The sequence below is a fragment of the Triturus cristatus genome, chromosome 6, assembly GCF_964204655.1.
Source record: "Triturus cristatus chromosome 6, aTriCri1.1, whole genome shotgun sequence".
Taxonomy (NCBI): domain Eukaryota; kingdom Metazoa; phylum Chordata; class Amphibia; order Caudata; family Salamandridae; genus Triturus; species Triturus cristatus.
Genome location: NC_140589.1, coordinates 1682519818 through 1682536586, shown reverse-complemented (window position 1 = coordinate 1682536586; position 16769 = coordinate 1682519818). Strand labels below are relative to the sequence as shown.

The 16769-nt window shown below is 45.6% G+C and overlaps 1 protein-coding gene across 1 annotated transcript in view; it reads left to right on the top strand.

Moving 5' to 3' along the window:
* Nucleotides 1–16769, top strand: part of PACC1 (proton activated chloride channel 1) — a 119894-nt gene that overhangs the window by 60275 nt on the left and 42850 nt on the right. The window contains exon 4 of the mRNA XM_085612863.1: nt 9009–9163. Within this exon, the coding sequence (XP_085468989.1) occupies nt 9009–9163 (155 nt within the window). The remainder of the gene's footprint in view (nt 1–9008; nt 9164–16769) is intronic.

Genomic DNA, 16769 nt, shown 5'->3' with positions numbered 1-16769 from the left:
CAATTATTCAATGACATCGGGGCAAAACTCTCTGCAGAACAGAGCTGGCTCTGTCAGGGGGCCCCAGAAAAGCTGGGGCCCTGGGCCAGGGCCCACTTTACCCATGCCTTAAAACGTCTCTTGCGATCACCACGCTTCCCTCTCACTCGCGGCAGCTGTGGTGGCAAAGTTGCACCCTGGGAGTTGCAGTCCTCTCCCAGGGTGATGGCGGTGAGTCTGGGGTAAGTGTCGTGTAACCCCAGGGCCCTCGTCCCACCAGGGGTTCCTCTTGGGACGGCTATCAGCAGCAAAGCGTTCCTGCACAGATCGACGGGCTACAGGTCAATAAACAAATGGAAAGAGTAAGTTATTCTGTATTTGTATTTTGTAGTGTATTCCATATTTTTTTAATGTTAAATAGGTTTATTCAATGAAATACTATATTCATAATACGCAAGAAGGTAATTGTAAAAAATGTATACAGTATTACATCCAAATATCATTTTCACTCACCATTAAGCATTTTCGAATTTCTACTAATTACCCAGGAGTGCGGCTGCAATAATAGCATGTGATTCTTCTGGGAATTATCAGAGGTGTCTTCAGAGGCATTTGCTGCGACAGTACAGGTGCAGTAATTAGTCGTAGAACAAATGATTCTGAGCCAGATGTACGATGATTGCATTTTGCGACTCGCAAATTGATTCGCCTTGCGACTCGCAATTTGAGAGTCGCAAAATACAATGTACAACAGTGTCTCAGACACTGTTTGCGATACCCAATGGGGTCGCAAATTGCATGCCTCATCAATATTCATGAGGCTAGCGCAGTTTCTGACCCCATTGGGAACGGCTAGCACTCCCAGGGATGGTAGCCTACTGGGGTCAGCAGATCACCATGTCTTGGAGTGCTTTTGAAATAAAGCAGGTCGTTTTTTTAAATGCATCCCGTTTTACATAAAGGAAAACAAGATGCATTTAAAAAACAATAATTAAATTTTTCTGTTTCATTTTTTAAGGGCAGGCACTGCCTGCTCTTAAAAAATATTTACTACACACTCACAAAGGGGAAGGGGTCCCCTGGAGACCCTTTCCCGTATGCGAGTGGTTTGCCACCTACTTGAATGAGGTGGTAAACTGCGAGTGTTTTGCGACCGCAAATGCAGTCGCAAAACAACAGTATATGGCATGGGGACGCCCCTTCCTAATAGCGAGAGTCGCAAATGCTATTTTGCGAGTCAGTGACTCGGAAAATAGCATTTGTACATGCCTGGAACTTTTTTTGCAGTCGCAAACGTGCTGATCTCCCGTTTAGGGCCGCAAAAAAGGGTTGTACATCTGCCTTCTGTCTGTTATCCTAAATTACCAACTCAACATATAAGTGCAGCAGAAAAGGTTGTTGGTGATGGTATTACCGGCCCAATCTTTCCCATTGTACTTAATGACTTCGACCTGTGGTCTGGGGAACCTTGAGGGTCCGTGAAGCCTACATAGGGGGTCCCTGACCGCTTAGAAAATAACATTAACAAGTTAAGTTTGAATGTATATAAATAAAGAAGCAAAATGTACACTTGCAAATTTAAAAACAGTCTTTAAATGTGAGGGAATTTAAAATTGGAGGCTAAAAAGTAAGTTCTGAACCTCGGATTGATTTGTGGGAGCAGCGCAGGTGCATTACATGGAATACAGTGTGAACGATGAGTGTATTCAGGTGAATTTAAACAAGCTCCAACCTTCCTACTAAAATTTCAAAAATGTTTTTTTTATATTTGCTTATAGATTACATGAAACATGTATTAATTTGTGTGACAAATGCTTGTTTCCGTATATTTTGGTGTATTGTTTTGTGGTTCAAATCCTCAAAAATGCCTTGGGTTGGGTGGGGTCGGGTCCCCTGCTTCCAGTGATGACTGTCCAGGAGTCCCTGCATCCAATAATGATTTAAGTGGGGCTCCACAGAAGTCAAAAGGTTAAAAAACATGGCTTAGATCATAATCAGAGTCACATTCTTTTACTTGTGTGACAAATTAAGCTTGGCTGTTTAAACCTGTTTACCCATAGCTGGGATGCCCAGTGCGAATGGCCATATTGTGGTAAAATTAGATCTTGCCCTGTAAGCTAATTCATTTTTCACAGCATCTCTGAGTAGCGTTTCTGTTATTTCTATGAGCATTAGATTGAGTGTTGCTATGCTACTCTTCATTGGTTCCAGCTGGTCCCACAGTGTGTAGCTTGAATCCTCAGGCCAATATCAGCAGATGGGAGTGACCAGTCTTGTCCTATTTTCCAAGAACTCAACTTTTTCTTTCAGATGAGATATAGCAGCAACTATGAACTTTTGCACTCTTGAAAGTAAGTTAGGGAAGACTACACTTTGGTGGTCTCTTTACCAGTATTGCTCGTGAAGGCAGCCGTGTTCTGCATTTGGATCAGAGCGTGATTGGAATTTGTGTCTTGGGTGGAAGAGACTCATCTTTGCCTTCTATAGAGAAGCGTTTGTCCTCAGTAGAGTTTGCCTTCCGGTATAGACCATGCAAGAAATCTCTCCTTTCCTTTTCCTTCTGTACAAGGCCAATAAAATTGGCTAGATGTATGTTGCGCCTTGTAATAGGAGATCTTAGTTCATAAAAATAATTTCTACCAGGCCTGTACTCGCCCTTCATTTGTGTCAATTCCATTGGGGTGTGTTTGTCGTGCTTCTGAATCTGTTGCCCTGTGATCTACTCAATGGCATCTCCTTTAAGTAGAAGTAGTTTAAAAAGCTACAGAGAGAAATAGTGAATGCTTACCTTTACACTCAGAGGCTACTCTTCATCTTTATTTCCCGAATTCTAGGAGCTGAACATACTAACACAGTGCATGCGTGTGGCATTGTTCTGCGCACGTCTAATGTGTGAAAAATGTTAAAGTTAGTCTAAGCATAGTATTGTGTTTGGAGAGAGTCCCTTCCAGTACAATACCCATGCTAGACCTCACATTGCGCCAGGAGGCCTGTTAGTGCTATAGTGCTGGGGAAGAGAGCAGCGGTGCCATAGCGTTTGTGAGTAGGGCTCTGAGATGCTCTCTTCCCCGGACCAACACACTGCAGCAACTTTTGTTGCTAGTTGAGTTATGCTCATTCCAATAAATCGGCCCACATGTTCCAGCTTTTCCGCATTCAGATCCCTCTTAAGCTTGTGATGTTTGGAGGTAGAGGCTGCTGTTGTGGGCATGTAGTATTTCAGATGATGCATCTTTACTAAGGTGCCTGGAGTAGCAGGGCGCACTCGCTATGGGGGTGCTGGAGCTATTTTGATCCCTGATGTTGAGTCCCATATGACTGATTGTACATTCGTGATTCCCAGGTTTTCTCCGTGATAGTGAAGGCCAATAAGAAGGCGGGGCATATATTGAAGAAGACTAGCATGTCGGGCTGAATATAAAACATGATTGAGTTGGATTTCCAAATAAGGCTTCTTGCAGATGTGTCCTTCCCAATTCATCGATACCCATATCATTATCACAGTGGTCACCAGGTGACATGTCACGGTCCACAAGAACTTGGTTGATGGGGCGCAGATGGACTGCTCATGTTGCCTTTTTCTAGCAGTCAGTGTTGGAGGGTCTGTTTGTAGTGCTGTTGCGAAGGCGTTTTCTACCCAGTATTCAACGGTATTTTGTTACTTTTTGGATGTTCTAGCAGCTGTCTGGCTCATAGCCAGGTCTAGAGGAGGCTCTTTCTGTTTTTCTGAAGCCCTAGTTAAATTAAACAATGGAAGTAAATTGTTCTCAAACGTTTGTCGACAGGTCCTTCTTCGAATTTCTGCCCCATCATCTCATGGTAGGTCTTGAGCTGGTGGGCTCCAGCCCATTCCAAGTATCTGGCTCTACTCGGGTAGTTCTGAGATCTAGTCCTTAAGAAATTGATCTTCCTCAGAAAAAGGCCAGGGTTCGTAGAATAGAGTTATTTGTAGTAGCATATCTGCACACCTCCTCTGGAATTCCTGATGTTGTTTGTATTGTGGGTTCATTCGCAGCCCCATTTATACCTTTTGGCCTTTGATCATCTCTAGAGGTGTTCACCTAGATTATGGCAGCAATGTACAATTCAGGAATTCTACTATACCCATCCCTAATGAAGTACACATCCATTCTCCATCACTAGAGGAGGCAGTTGGCGTCCTGAGATCTATTTGTCAAGTTCTGGTCAAGCGTGGTTTCCAGATCTATCTGAAGTCCTATTTATTGCCTTCTCAGGACCTGGAATTCATTGAACTTCAGATCTCACTTGGGGGCCAGGGGTCTCCTTTTCCCAATAGCAAGGGTGCGGACTCAAAGGAAAGGCCTGCCAGGCTTTTTACAGAAGGAGAGACCTGCTGCCAGTGTGTTGCTCCTGTACAGGTTAACATGACGAATAGTTTGGAGATTCGTGTCTGCTATAGGTCTGTCTTCTTCTTTTCAAGCCCTTCATTATTGGCCTGTTCCAGGCCTCCTGCTTATTTGTGGTGCCATGAGCTTGCTTCCAGATGTATACCAAGGTGTGAAATGTGATTCAGTGTTGTTAGAATGTGAGAAGGCTTGAGATAAAGGATACCGTAAAAGTCTGACTTTTAAATCTGTAATGTAAATATACATTTATATGTACCTATGATTTATACGTACCTAACCAATCAAAGAGCGCATACATGGAAACAGAAAGATTCCCCTGCATAATGTGCTCTCTAAAGACCGAACAAATGCTGGTTGGTATATTCCAAAGTGGAAATTATACTTAAGGAGAGGTCCCTAAAATATATATATGAATAAAAACTTGACAAAACAATATCCTTAGGTTTATTGTCATTTATGCAAAATTGCTACTTTCTATTTTGGCATTGTGCCACATACACTATTTAACATATTGTGCATGTGTGTGCGTCTGTGTGTATGTATGTTTATATAATGGAACTGCATTGGAGTGTGCACCCTGCGTCAAGGATCTCCCTGTTTTGTTGCGTGCACATCCAATAGCAGGGGTTGCATTAAGGAGCTAATGATGCGCATTGTGCTCCCACCTTCTTGGCGATCTCCAGGAGAACCTGATCTTGAATGAGAACAATGGAAAAGAGCCACTGTGGCAGGACAGCATCCCATACAGGTCAAATAAGGTTGGCCACGGTAAAGCACTGTCTTAGTGCAGAGGGAAGGCATGTTTTGAAACATCTGCAACCACCTAATAGAGATATGGGAAGTGAAATGAGCAAGAGGACACATTTCCATATGCCTCCATGTGCTAAAAGGCACCAATGGCTTGCTGGTTTAGTGTGTCAGTCTTCGGGCAGTAGTACATCTTGGACACTAAGTCAGTGGTGAGAATGGACCATGAACAATTAGTTTGGTTTATTCACACCACAAAAGGTGCTATATGGGCTAATCCGACGTTTACCAAGCGGCACTTTAGTTTGTGAGTTTTTTTGGCTGTAGTATGTGACAGGATCACAGGCCAGTTTCCTGTCCAGGATTCTCATAAAGACCTGTGAAAGAAATCAGACACGGCGCAAAGGTCATTGGAGTCAATTTAACAAGTTTAATGCAAAATTAGCTACCAAGCATCAAAAATCTTCCAAGCTCGATTTAGAATCTCAATGCTCATTAATCGTTATGTCATTTTTCTCAAAGCAATACGCAGAGAAAGGAAACTGTGATCAAATAGATACTCCAGCTAGATACCAATGAGTAAGTGCCTGACTCTCCTCGTGAGAATGTGAGAAGGCCGCGAGATAAAGAATGCTGTAAAAGTCTGACCTTTAAATCTACAGTTCTTGCTTGGCCATGTCATCTTCAGATTGAGGCTATGCCTTCTTGAAGAATAGACCACATTATAATGCATGTGTTTAGAACGCATGCCATTACAACGCGGTCATTACATCGACCACGTTGTTACATCGCATAGCATTGCAACGCAAGTCATTACCATGACTTGCTGTAGGGGGGCACTGGATATTGGAATAGTATAATTTACTATTCCAACTCCAGTCTGTGCAACAGTAGGGAAGGTGTTGGATTAAAAATCCAACACCTTCTGCCCCCTACAGCAAGTCGTTGATATGGCATGCGATATAACAACATGGACGTTGTAATGGCATGTGTTCTTTCGTAAGCGGGGTAAATTATGTTTCCCTTTCTTGAACAGTCAAGCTAAGCACGCAATGTACAACACAGGATAACAAGATGACTGGTAATTCTTTAAGCAGTTACAGAAACATATCTACAGGTGCTATTATGAACAGCATGGTATACATTAAATTGTGTTCTCAGTCGTAGATGATTTAGTGTGTGAAGATGATTGTACTGTGGCCAGGTTATTTGAAATAGCAGAGAGATGCATTTCAAAACTAAAGAATGGAAGACGTTAAAGTGAGCAGACCTGCAGAGAATATAAAAATGCATAACTGGATAGCAGTGGCTTTGCTGTAAAATAAGGATTCTGCAGAATTGTCTTAGGATGGTGATATAGCGTGATGTGGTGAATGGTTGCTCATATCGCAGGGTTTGTAGGAAAGGTTGTTGACTTTAGCTCATAAATGTCATCTATGTATGAGTGCTATGAAGCAACAGATACATGCAGATAAGTGTATTTAGAGCAAGGCTTAGCAGTGTATCACTGGTTTGTGATGTAGAAAGTTGCAGAGAACTGTGGTTTACCCCATGCAAGGAGTTGAGATTACTTGTAAACATTGGCCTGCATATCAATTTGGGAGGGTGTCCCCAATATTCTATTGTTGTGTTAGGTTCTCACTTGTTATGGCTTGAAGTAAAATCTGTAGACACCAAGGAGGTGGTAGTGTTTTTGATGAACTGTATGCGCATGAAGGTGTTGTCAAAGGAAATACAAACTTTAAATTGGTGTACTGTTTTTTTTTCTGGAGAAGCATGGAAATGCTGGATGGTAGGAATTTTGTACCTACTTGCGGATTTGACATCTTTCCTCATTGAGATGTGAAGACAACTCATGATTTTAGCCAAAGTTTGGAGTTTGCATGGCATTTTGGGAAATAAAATGTAGTGGAGCCATGCAGGCAACTAATGTATGACGTTACAACGCATACATTTACAACGCGTGCCTTTACAACTCAGTTTTTACATCGCAACATCCTTTACAACACATACATTTACATCGCATGCCACTACAATGATTTTTTTTATACTACTTTACAACGCATTCCATTACATTGCATTATACCTTTACAACGCATACCATTCCAACGCATACCATTACATTGCATTTTAGGTAAGTGTTGGATAGTGTAGGGGTACAAATTACTATTCTAACTCCAGGGGGTTCAACAGTAGGGTAAGTGTTGGATAGTGTAGGGGTAAAAATTACTATTCTAACTCCAAGGGGTGCAACAGTAGGGTAAGTGTTGGATAGTGTAGGGGTAAAAATTACTATTCTAACTCCAGGGGGTGCAACAGTAGGGTAAGTGTTGGATAGTGTAAGGGTACTATGCGTTGTACTGGTATGCGTTGTAATGACATGTGATGTAATGCCTACGTTGTAGTGACATGCAATGTCATGGTTGTGTTGTAGGGACATGCGTTGTAAAGGATGTTGCGATGTAATGACTGCCTTGTACATATAGTGCGATGTAATGACTGCTTTGTAAAAGTTGTTTCCCGCAGGCAACACCACCCTGGATTCACTTGGTTCTCTAGGTCTCAGGAATGTCCATGGTTAGTAGAGTTCCCTGGCTGCCAGTTGAACAAGTGACCAAACAGTATGGCCATTCACCATGGCAAGTAAGAGGCCCACATGTCAAAAGTACACCCAAAGGAATTCACATTTTCTCTTGCTTGCTTTGGGAATGGGGATGTTGTAGTCTCCATGGTGGTAGAAAGACAGGTGGGCCTTCAGGGATGGGTATACAGTGTGATGTCAGGACGTACAGCGCCCACCACATTTTCAATTTGATACGTTTTCCTTGGTGTCTGGTTGGGCTTTCTGTCCCCCCAGGCCATTCCCCCAGCGTTTGCACCAGAACGACTTTCTCGCTAAATTGGGAGGAAAAGACTTCCATGTCCTTTGTATTCCAGAGGTAATGCAAAGTATGGGCACTTCTCTTCCTTCGTATTCAAGTAGTTAAGCTAAAGGTAATATTCCTTGTTTCACATGGCTCAAGATGGATATTCCATGGGGATGAAGACTGGAAGTACATTAGATAGAAATGCATCCTTTTCCCTCTGTCGTGTTCTCCTGCTGTTTGGCTCTCTGTGCAACTCACATGTACTAATTAGCTCCCAGCTGCATGCTCACTTCCCAAATATGAAAAATTATTTCGCGATTAAGTAAGTATATTTCACACTTTCGCTAGTGACCTCTAACGTGCGCACAAGTTAGGTGAAAGAAGCACAAGTTTAAATCGTGGCTGTCAGCTTGCAGGACATATATGCTCAACGTATTGTTAGAGAAAAATGTAAGATGTCCTAAAATAGCACACATTAGTTTAATGGACAGATGACCTGTATTTAAAAGAAAATGAAAGCGGTTTCTGAAATGAAAATGTTAAATTGATCACTTATGTATGACAGCTGCATTCGTGTACAAAATGTTTTGGACATCTATATAGTGTTCATATCTGAAATGCAAGATATTTTCCCACTTCCATGTAAAAAACAAAACTGCACATACATGTCTTTTGTAGACGCTGCAGTAGGCAGCATTTTAAAATGCAACATTTTTGTCTTGACTTCATATTTGCCTGTCTTTTAATAGGATACAGCTACAAACTCCATAGATATGTAGGTAAATAGTTAGTACAAGATCAACGTGAATGTTGGATTTTTATCCCATCATATCTGTTTTACAAGTTTACCCAGTTACCCAGTAGATATTTTATGACATAGGGAATCAAGATATCTGATGTAGCCATGGGTTAGATGGAATGTTTAATTCTTTTCATCGGCCGCAGCTGTTTATTGGTGGCGTCCTTGTTTAATCGTTACCTCTAATGTTCATTTTTAGACACACTTGTTTACCCCCATTTGTAATGTCTCCTCCTGTTTCTGTTACAGGCATCGCCCTTTACCCCGGTGCAGCTGAACTGCTGAGCTGCAGGCATCACTATTACGACCACATCCCTCCCCTAATAAACCCTGGGCAGCCAGAATCAATTGATTGCGTCACAGAGCGAGTCAACTACACGGATCCTTTTACGAACCAGACCATGGTAAGAATAAAGCGTTAGTAAGAATATAACAAGCATTGGCATAGCCAATAGGTCTAGCCTTTGTGACCTTGTAAGTATTTAGCCATGCAGCACATTATCCTGGGTGCTCCAACATCTACTAATACTTCATGTGCCACTAGTGAATGGGGGAGCAGAGCCACCAATCAAGCCAGGGGGACTTTTACAGGCTACAAGAGAGTGAAGAAGCTGCAAGGGTTAGGTACTACACTATAGAAAGGCGGATAGAACATGCAGTGCACTTGTAATAGTAACGGACGTAATGTTGAAACGAGGGTCATTTACCACAAACCTGAAGTAACGGATAAGCAAAACTAACTCTGTAATGCAGAAGAATCAAACTAAGCTTGGACACTATAATCTAGTCTGCTAACATAAAAAGTACTGACTAAAGTTAGAATAAAAACGGTCTGAATGTCGTCTTGTGATTGGTATCTAAATGTGGTACTCCTCAGCAAACCAACACTCAAGAGTTTAAAAACAAAATAAAGTGCATGTCAAGAACCTTAATTCTCAAAATACAGTACAAGTTGTACTAAATAGTGAAAACTACCTACAACTGTTTTATAGCAAGATATTCCACCCCCCCCCCCATCATCCCAAAAAAAAGGAATAAAAGAAAACCAGCTAGTCTAGAGAAATGGAAGTTCAGCTGGTGAGTAAAATCATCTGTATGTTACACATAAAAAGCACACATGCAGTGCCATTGTGGAAGGTATGAGAGTCGTGTCAAAAGAGCGCATCACGGACATTGGCATGTTACCAGAAAATAGCTGTGTCTATAAATATCACTTGGTGTGGGAAACCAAACTGGCGCCCAGTTACGCTTCTGAGAAAGAGTCCATGATAAGCTCCAATGCTGCAACGAGTAGGCAAACGAAGTTCAGTTAAAAGTATAGCAATGATCATAGTTACGCTTTGTCAAAGATGTGACAACCCCATAATATAGGATTTAAGACCTGTCTGTATTCAATCCACTTGCTATCATTAAGTGGATGGAAGAACCATGTTTCTACATCCCCATATCAAATTATTTATGGAAATACTGCAGTATGTCACCTCTCGTGCAGTATATAGATATATGTTAAGTCTGCTGAAAAATGGGTAGGCCAGGGGAGAGAGAAGGCGGGACATGCACCCGCCTTTGGCCAATTGCGTGCTGTCTTTCTTAGAAAGACGCACGCACAGGCCAATAGCGTGTGATTGAAAAAAAAAAAGCACATGCACGAGCGTGTGGTCCGAGTTGAAAGTCCTTACTAGAAGCCTCACAGGTCAGCGCATGCGCGCCGGCTCAGGCGAGACCTAAAAAAGATCTGCTGATGCTTGCTCTAGTTCTTTCAGCTCTTGTGTGCGAAATTAGTGATGTAAGCATCGCTGCAAGATGTCTGCACTACAGGGTTACCCCACTGCCAAGGTGCTGCATGCGTTACTGGCTAAAAAGCCAGCCATTGCCTTTTAGCCAGCAGTAAAGAATGAAAAACCCTAGCATAAAAGGTCCTGACTCCTACGAAGCCAAAACTGTCCTACAGTGCCACAGACAACATGGAATCATGTTATAGCAATGTGACTATTACACCATGGTCAAATGGCAGAGATCCGATTATGTGCCATGGAGTATCAAATATTTTAAGGCACAAAATGAAGAGGAAACATTAGCAGGAGATTCTAAGAGAAATATATGATGATTGTAGCTGAGTGGCATAAGTTTGTGTCGATCTGCCAAGACCAGAGTGAGTGTCACCAACTTTGGCCAGTCCTGAGTGAGAAACCAATTTTGAGACTGCAGCTCTAGTTTGGACGTCAGGTACACAGTTCTCCATAACACTGTACGATAAAAACTATGGCGAAGGTGGTACCACCTCAATGGTACACAGGTTGTGATTTCTTTAAATCTTCTCTAGCAATCTCAAAGTCTCTTGGAGTTCCCTGTCAGGAAGGCATGGTGGATGGCAAGAGATTGACCTGATGCAAAGTTGCAGACGCCTCTTCATTTGAGGTGAAAGTGATTTTGGGCTTGCATTTAAACCTGGGTTTTGTGTGTGATGACGAAGGTGAAAAAACCAGCTTAGATTTGGATGCCTGTCTTACAATTTATTTTTATTTTATAAATACATGTCAAGACTGGAAAGGCCTTGATTGGAGCCGAAGAATGCCAACATATTGCTTTGGGATTTTGCTATACCTGTCCCTGTGGTTTGATGATAGTCTGTTTAGTAAGATCATGTTCGAGGCATATGAGCTGCAGATTACACACTTTTGCATAGATCGCCATCTGGTGTTGGGCCCGGATGTTTGCAGTTTGTTTTTCCTTTTGGAAAGTCTTTGGAAGTCACGAGGTCGGTGACTCCTCCCTTGGTTCGTATTGCGCATGGGCTTCGGCTCCATCCTCAGATAGTTTTTTTCCGCCATCGGGCTCGGATGTAATATTTCGCGCTCCGGTTCCGAACATTTCCAGTTCGACGATCGAAGCGGAATCCTCGCTCTTCGCGGTATTGTTCAGATCCTGATCTCCTCAATCACCTTCTCTTCGACACACTTTCGATTCCAGTCGTCGACGGCGGCCTTCGGGCCTATCCAAGCTCCGGTCCTGGCTGATGGAAAGAACTCCATTCAAGAAGTGCCCTCGATGTGGGTCCAAATTCTCCCACACCGATCTTCATGAGGTGTGCAACCTCTGCCTCTCCCCTGAACACGAGGCTCGAGACTGTCCCGCCTGCAAGTCTTTCAGATCCAAAAAGACTATTCGAGATCGAAGGGCCAGACGAAACATGGCGCACTCCTCGACCTCCGTTCCAGTCGACATCTTCGGGGACGACGTCGATGCTCCGGGACAGCAGCACACCGAAGAGGACCTCGTCAGTGCTTCCGAAGCCGATGACTCGGATGTGGAGGACATCACCCTGGCGCAGAGGGTCGTGAGTAAAATACCCCCTCCCACACCCGCGCTGACACCCAAAAAGGCTTCGGTCACGCCTTCGCCTCCGGGCCTACGCAAGACCAAAGACAATGCTTCCAACACACCACATTCGGGCCCGGTGAAGAAGCCTAACAAGCCTTCCGGCGGCTCGGGCTCGAGCCAGCCTGCCAGCGGTGCCGATAAACACACTTCGGCACCGAAAAAGAGACCGGTTTCTACCTCGACACCGAGCTCCGCACCAAAGCCCTCGGTGTCGAAACCTAGCCTCTCGGTACCGACCAAACATCATAAAGCCCTCGGCACCGACACTCCCGCGCCAAAGCCGGCCTCGACGCCGACCAAAAAATCGGAGGTTCCAAAAAAGCACGGCATGGACAAGCCTAAAAAGCCATCGGCCCCGAAACCTTCGGCTCCGACCGAACAACCATTGTCTCAAGAACTGTTTACACCGGATCCTTTGCAAAAGAAACTTACCAAGGATCCAAAAACTGGACATTTGGCACTTTCTTCTAAAAAGAGACATTTGGACAAACCAGCTCCGCCTCCACCTCCAAAGAGGAAAGACTGTGCTACCTCCCCTTTCAGAGTGCCTTCCCCACCTCCTCCACCTCCACTACCCTCTCCACCTCCGCCCCCTCCGCCTTCTCCACCCCTGCCTCATCGCTCTCCGACCCCGTCTCCAGACCATGATGATCAGGGGGACCCATACTACGATCCAGCAGATGTGCCACAAGACCCCACCCCTACAGGATCCCCAGACCCATGGGACGATTATAATAATCCAGACATTCCAGATGTCCCTCAAGATGACCTTTATCCATCCAGGCCATCTCCACCAGAAGACTCATTAGGTTTTCACCACCTACTTCAGAGGGCGGCACATTATCACGGGGTAGAGCTACACACTGACCCGGTAGAGGAAGATTTCCTCCTCGACACCTTTGATACCGCACATAGGTCTAATTCTATACTACCTATGCTCAAAGGGGTAATAAAACATGCGCCAGAGGTTTTTAAAGACCCAGTCAGGGCTAGGGTCCTAAACCCACGCATAGAGAAAGTATAAAGCTGCCTCCACAGATCCTGCCTACATCAAAGGGCCAGCGCCACTGGATTCCCTAGTGGTATCCACTGCACGGAAGAGATCAACCCAGGCGTCAGGCGAAGCACCACCACCTGACAAAGAGTCAAAGCTACTGGACGCATCAGGAAAGCGCACTACGTCACAGGCAGCCAATATATGGCGTATCGCCAACACTCAAGCGCTATTGGCCAGATACGACAGAGCGCATTATGATGAACTAGAAACCATCATGCACCATCTCCCAGAAAAATACAGAAATAGGGCCAATGAATTAATTCAAGAGGGTAAGACCATAACTAACACCTCTATACGCTGTGCCTTAGACGCAGCAGACACAGCCTCCAGGGCCATTAACACTAGCATCCTCCTCCGCCGCCATGCTTGGCTGAGAGTTTCAGGCTTTAAACCTGAGGTACAAGCCTCCATATTAAATCATCCATTTGATCAACATCTATTCGGTCCAAAGGTAGATGAGGCCCTCGAGAAGATGAAGAAAGACACAGATATGGCGAAATCTATGGGAGCCCTGCAGTCACACCCTCCTAGGCGCTCCTTTCACCGCTCTTCCTTTCGGGGCATGGGCAGAGGCTACTCCTCAGATAGCGCATCCACTTCCTACAAATCCCCTGCTCAATCCACCTTCACAAGGGGTTATCAAAGAGGCGGCTATAGAGGCAATAACAATAAAGGCAGAGGCAAAACAAATGCCGCCCGCTCTGCCACACCGCCTACCCAATGACTTCCCCCTGCTCCCTCCAGACCATCCCACTCCGGTCGAGGGCAGACTACAAAATTTCCTTCAAGTCTGGGAGTCCATCACATCAGACAGATGGGTGACCCAAATTATTCGTTCAGGGTACTGCCTAGAATTGACATCTACCCCCCCAACATTCCACCCAGGCAACGCCCAATGTCACAAGAACATTCCACGTTAATAAAACAGGAGGTAATCTCCCTCCTACAACAAGAGGCGATAGAACAAGTCCCCGCCAATCAGCAAAATTTAGGGGTCTACTCCCTATATTTTATGATACCAAAAAGAGACGAGACTCTACGACCTATCTAAGATCTCCGGCCTCTAAACACATACATACATTCGGACCATTTTCACATGGTAACACTTCAGCAGGTACTTCCGCTCCTCTCCCAGAACGACTTTCTCACCACACTGGACTTGAAAGACGCATACTTTCACATTCCGGTACACCAGGCTCACAGAAAGTACCTCAGATTTGTAGTGGACGGGTAACACTACCAGTTCAAGGTGCTCCCATTCGGGGTCACAACAGCACCAAGGGTATTCACCAAGTGCCTAGCGGTAGTGGCGGCACACCTCATAAGACAGCACATTCACGTCTTCCCATATTTGGACGACTGGCTAATAAAAGCCACATCCTACAACCAATGTGAACATCACACCGCCACTGCAATCCAACTACTTCACCAGCTAGGTTTCACGGTGAACCACCAAAAGTCCCAGCTAATACCATCCCAAACAAAGCAATACCTCGGTGCCACCATAGACACCTCAAAAGCCATAGCCTACCCCAATCCTGCCAGGATTGCAAGCATTCAGGCTTTGCGTCAAAAATTCATACCTCAACACTCTCTCCCAGCAAGAGTGTTTATGCAACTGATAAGGATGATGGCCTCTTGCATTTCATAGTGCCTCATGCAAGACTCCAGATGCGTCCACTCCAAGAGTGCTTAGCGCGCCAATGGAACCAGGCCCAGGGGCAACTGACAGATCTGGTGTTGGTAGACGGTCGCACCCATCGCTCTCTGCAGTGGTGGAACACCACAAACCTTTCCAGAGGTCGACCGTTCCTGGACCCGGTTCCACAAATAATCCTGACAACAGACGCATCGCTCTCCGGCTGGGGAGCTCATCTGTTACACCTCTGTCACGGGGACCACCCGGACTCCGTACTGGAAGGAGGAGAATGGTGGTCCCCTCCAGAACTGACCAGTGACTTGTTTTGTGTCCCTCAGGACGACCCGTGGCCAGCCGAGACTTCAGACGGCACTAGCACGGAACACTGTGCCTTTAATTGGGACGTCTTCCAGGATAGCCCCGCCCTCTACTCCACCGTAGACGGCCGGTCGCCAATAAGAACCCGGGAGGAGAAGACAGTGGTGTGTGACGACACCGGAGGACGGAAGGAGACAGAGCACGACGGTGAACCGGAGGAGGAAGACGGGACAGAGCGAAGCGAAGGACCGAAGAGGAGCAGAGGACGCGAGGAGGAACGGAGGCCGGAGGCAGGAGACCGCGGCATTCACGCTCCGCCGAGCCACGCCCCAGGAGGAGGTGCGTGGCTATCCCAGGTACGGGATCGCTTCACGGGTTGGGTCGGGAGGCGGGAGAGGAGAGCGTGCCACTGAACGCCGCCGCTTACCGCCGTACCTAGAGCAGCACGTCCTTCCTTTCACTCACCCCCTTCACAACCGTTCGTTGAAGAGCACCTTATCACCAGTGTGTTACCCTCACTCCCTTCCCTTACATATCGTGATAATCAGAACACTCGTTCCTAACAGCCACCTCTCCTTCTTTATTTCCATTGGCACGGCGAGAGCCCTCCTTACCTGAAGCCGGGAGAAGGAAGAAGAGGGACGCTAGCCCAGGAGGACCAAGAACACCGCCCCGACCCTGACGTCCTACCACCGAGGGAGAACACATCGCGAACTTTATTGTGAACCTTCAATAAAACACCTCACCCCATCCTCCCGTGTTCGTGTCCTCTGTGCGACCCGCTTACAACCTCACACTACAGGGCACATGGACGCCCCAACAAAAGTTACTCCACATCAACCATCTGGAGTTACTGGCAATCTTTCTTGCCCTAAAATCCTTTCAGACACAGGTTTTAGGCAAGGCCGTCCTTATTCGCACAGACAACTTGACGGCCATGTACTACATTCAAAAACAAGGCGGCACACACTCTCCACAGCTCTCTCAACTAGCACAGAGCATATGGAGATGGGCAATTCCACACAAAATCTTTCTCCTAGCCCAACATGTCCCAGGAGTCCAAAACACCATGGCAGATCTGCTCAGCAGACAGACGCAGCAGATCCACGAGTGGGAACTTCACCCGCAGGTTCTTCACCCGTTCTTTCAGATGTGGGGGCATCCACACATAGACCTCTTTGCCACCCACGAAAACAAAAAATGCCCAAGCTTCGCCGCCAGATACCCACACCCATTGTCCAAGGGCAATGCGATATGGATGAACTGGTCAGACAAATTTGCGTACGCTTTTCCACCTCTCCCACTAATTCCATTAGTGGTGCGAAAGCTACAACAGCATTCCCTCACACTAATCCTAGTAGCTCCAACATGGGCCAGACACCCGTGGTACACCGCGCTGCTGGAACTCTCGGTAGTACCACACCAAAAGCTACACCTCTCACCATGCCTCCTAACCCAGAACCATGGAGAGATCAGACACCCGGACCCAGCTCAGCTCAACCTTGCGATCTGGCTCCTGAGATCCTAGAATTCAGATACCTTAACCTTCCCCCTGACTGTATGAACGTCATCAGAGAAGCTAGGCGCCCTACCACTAGAGACTGCTACGCTGCAA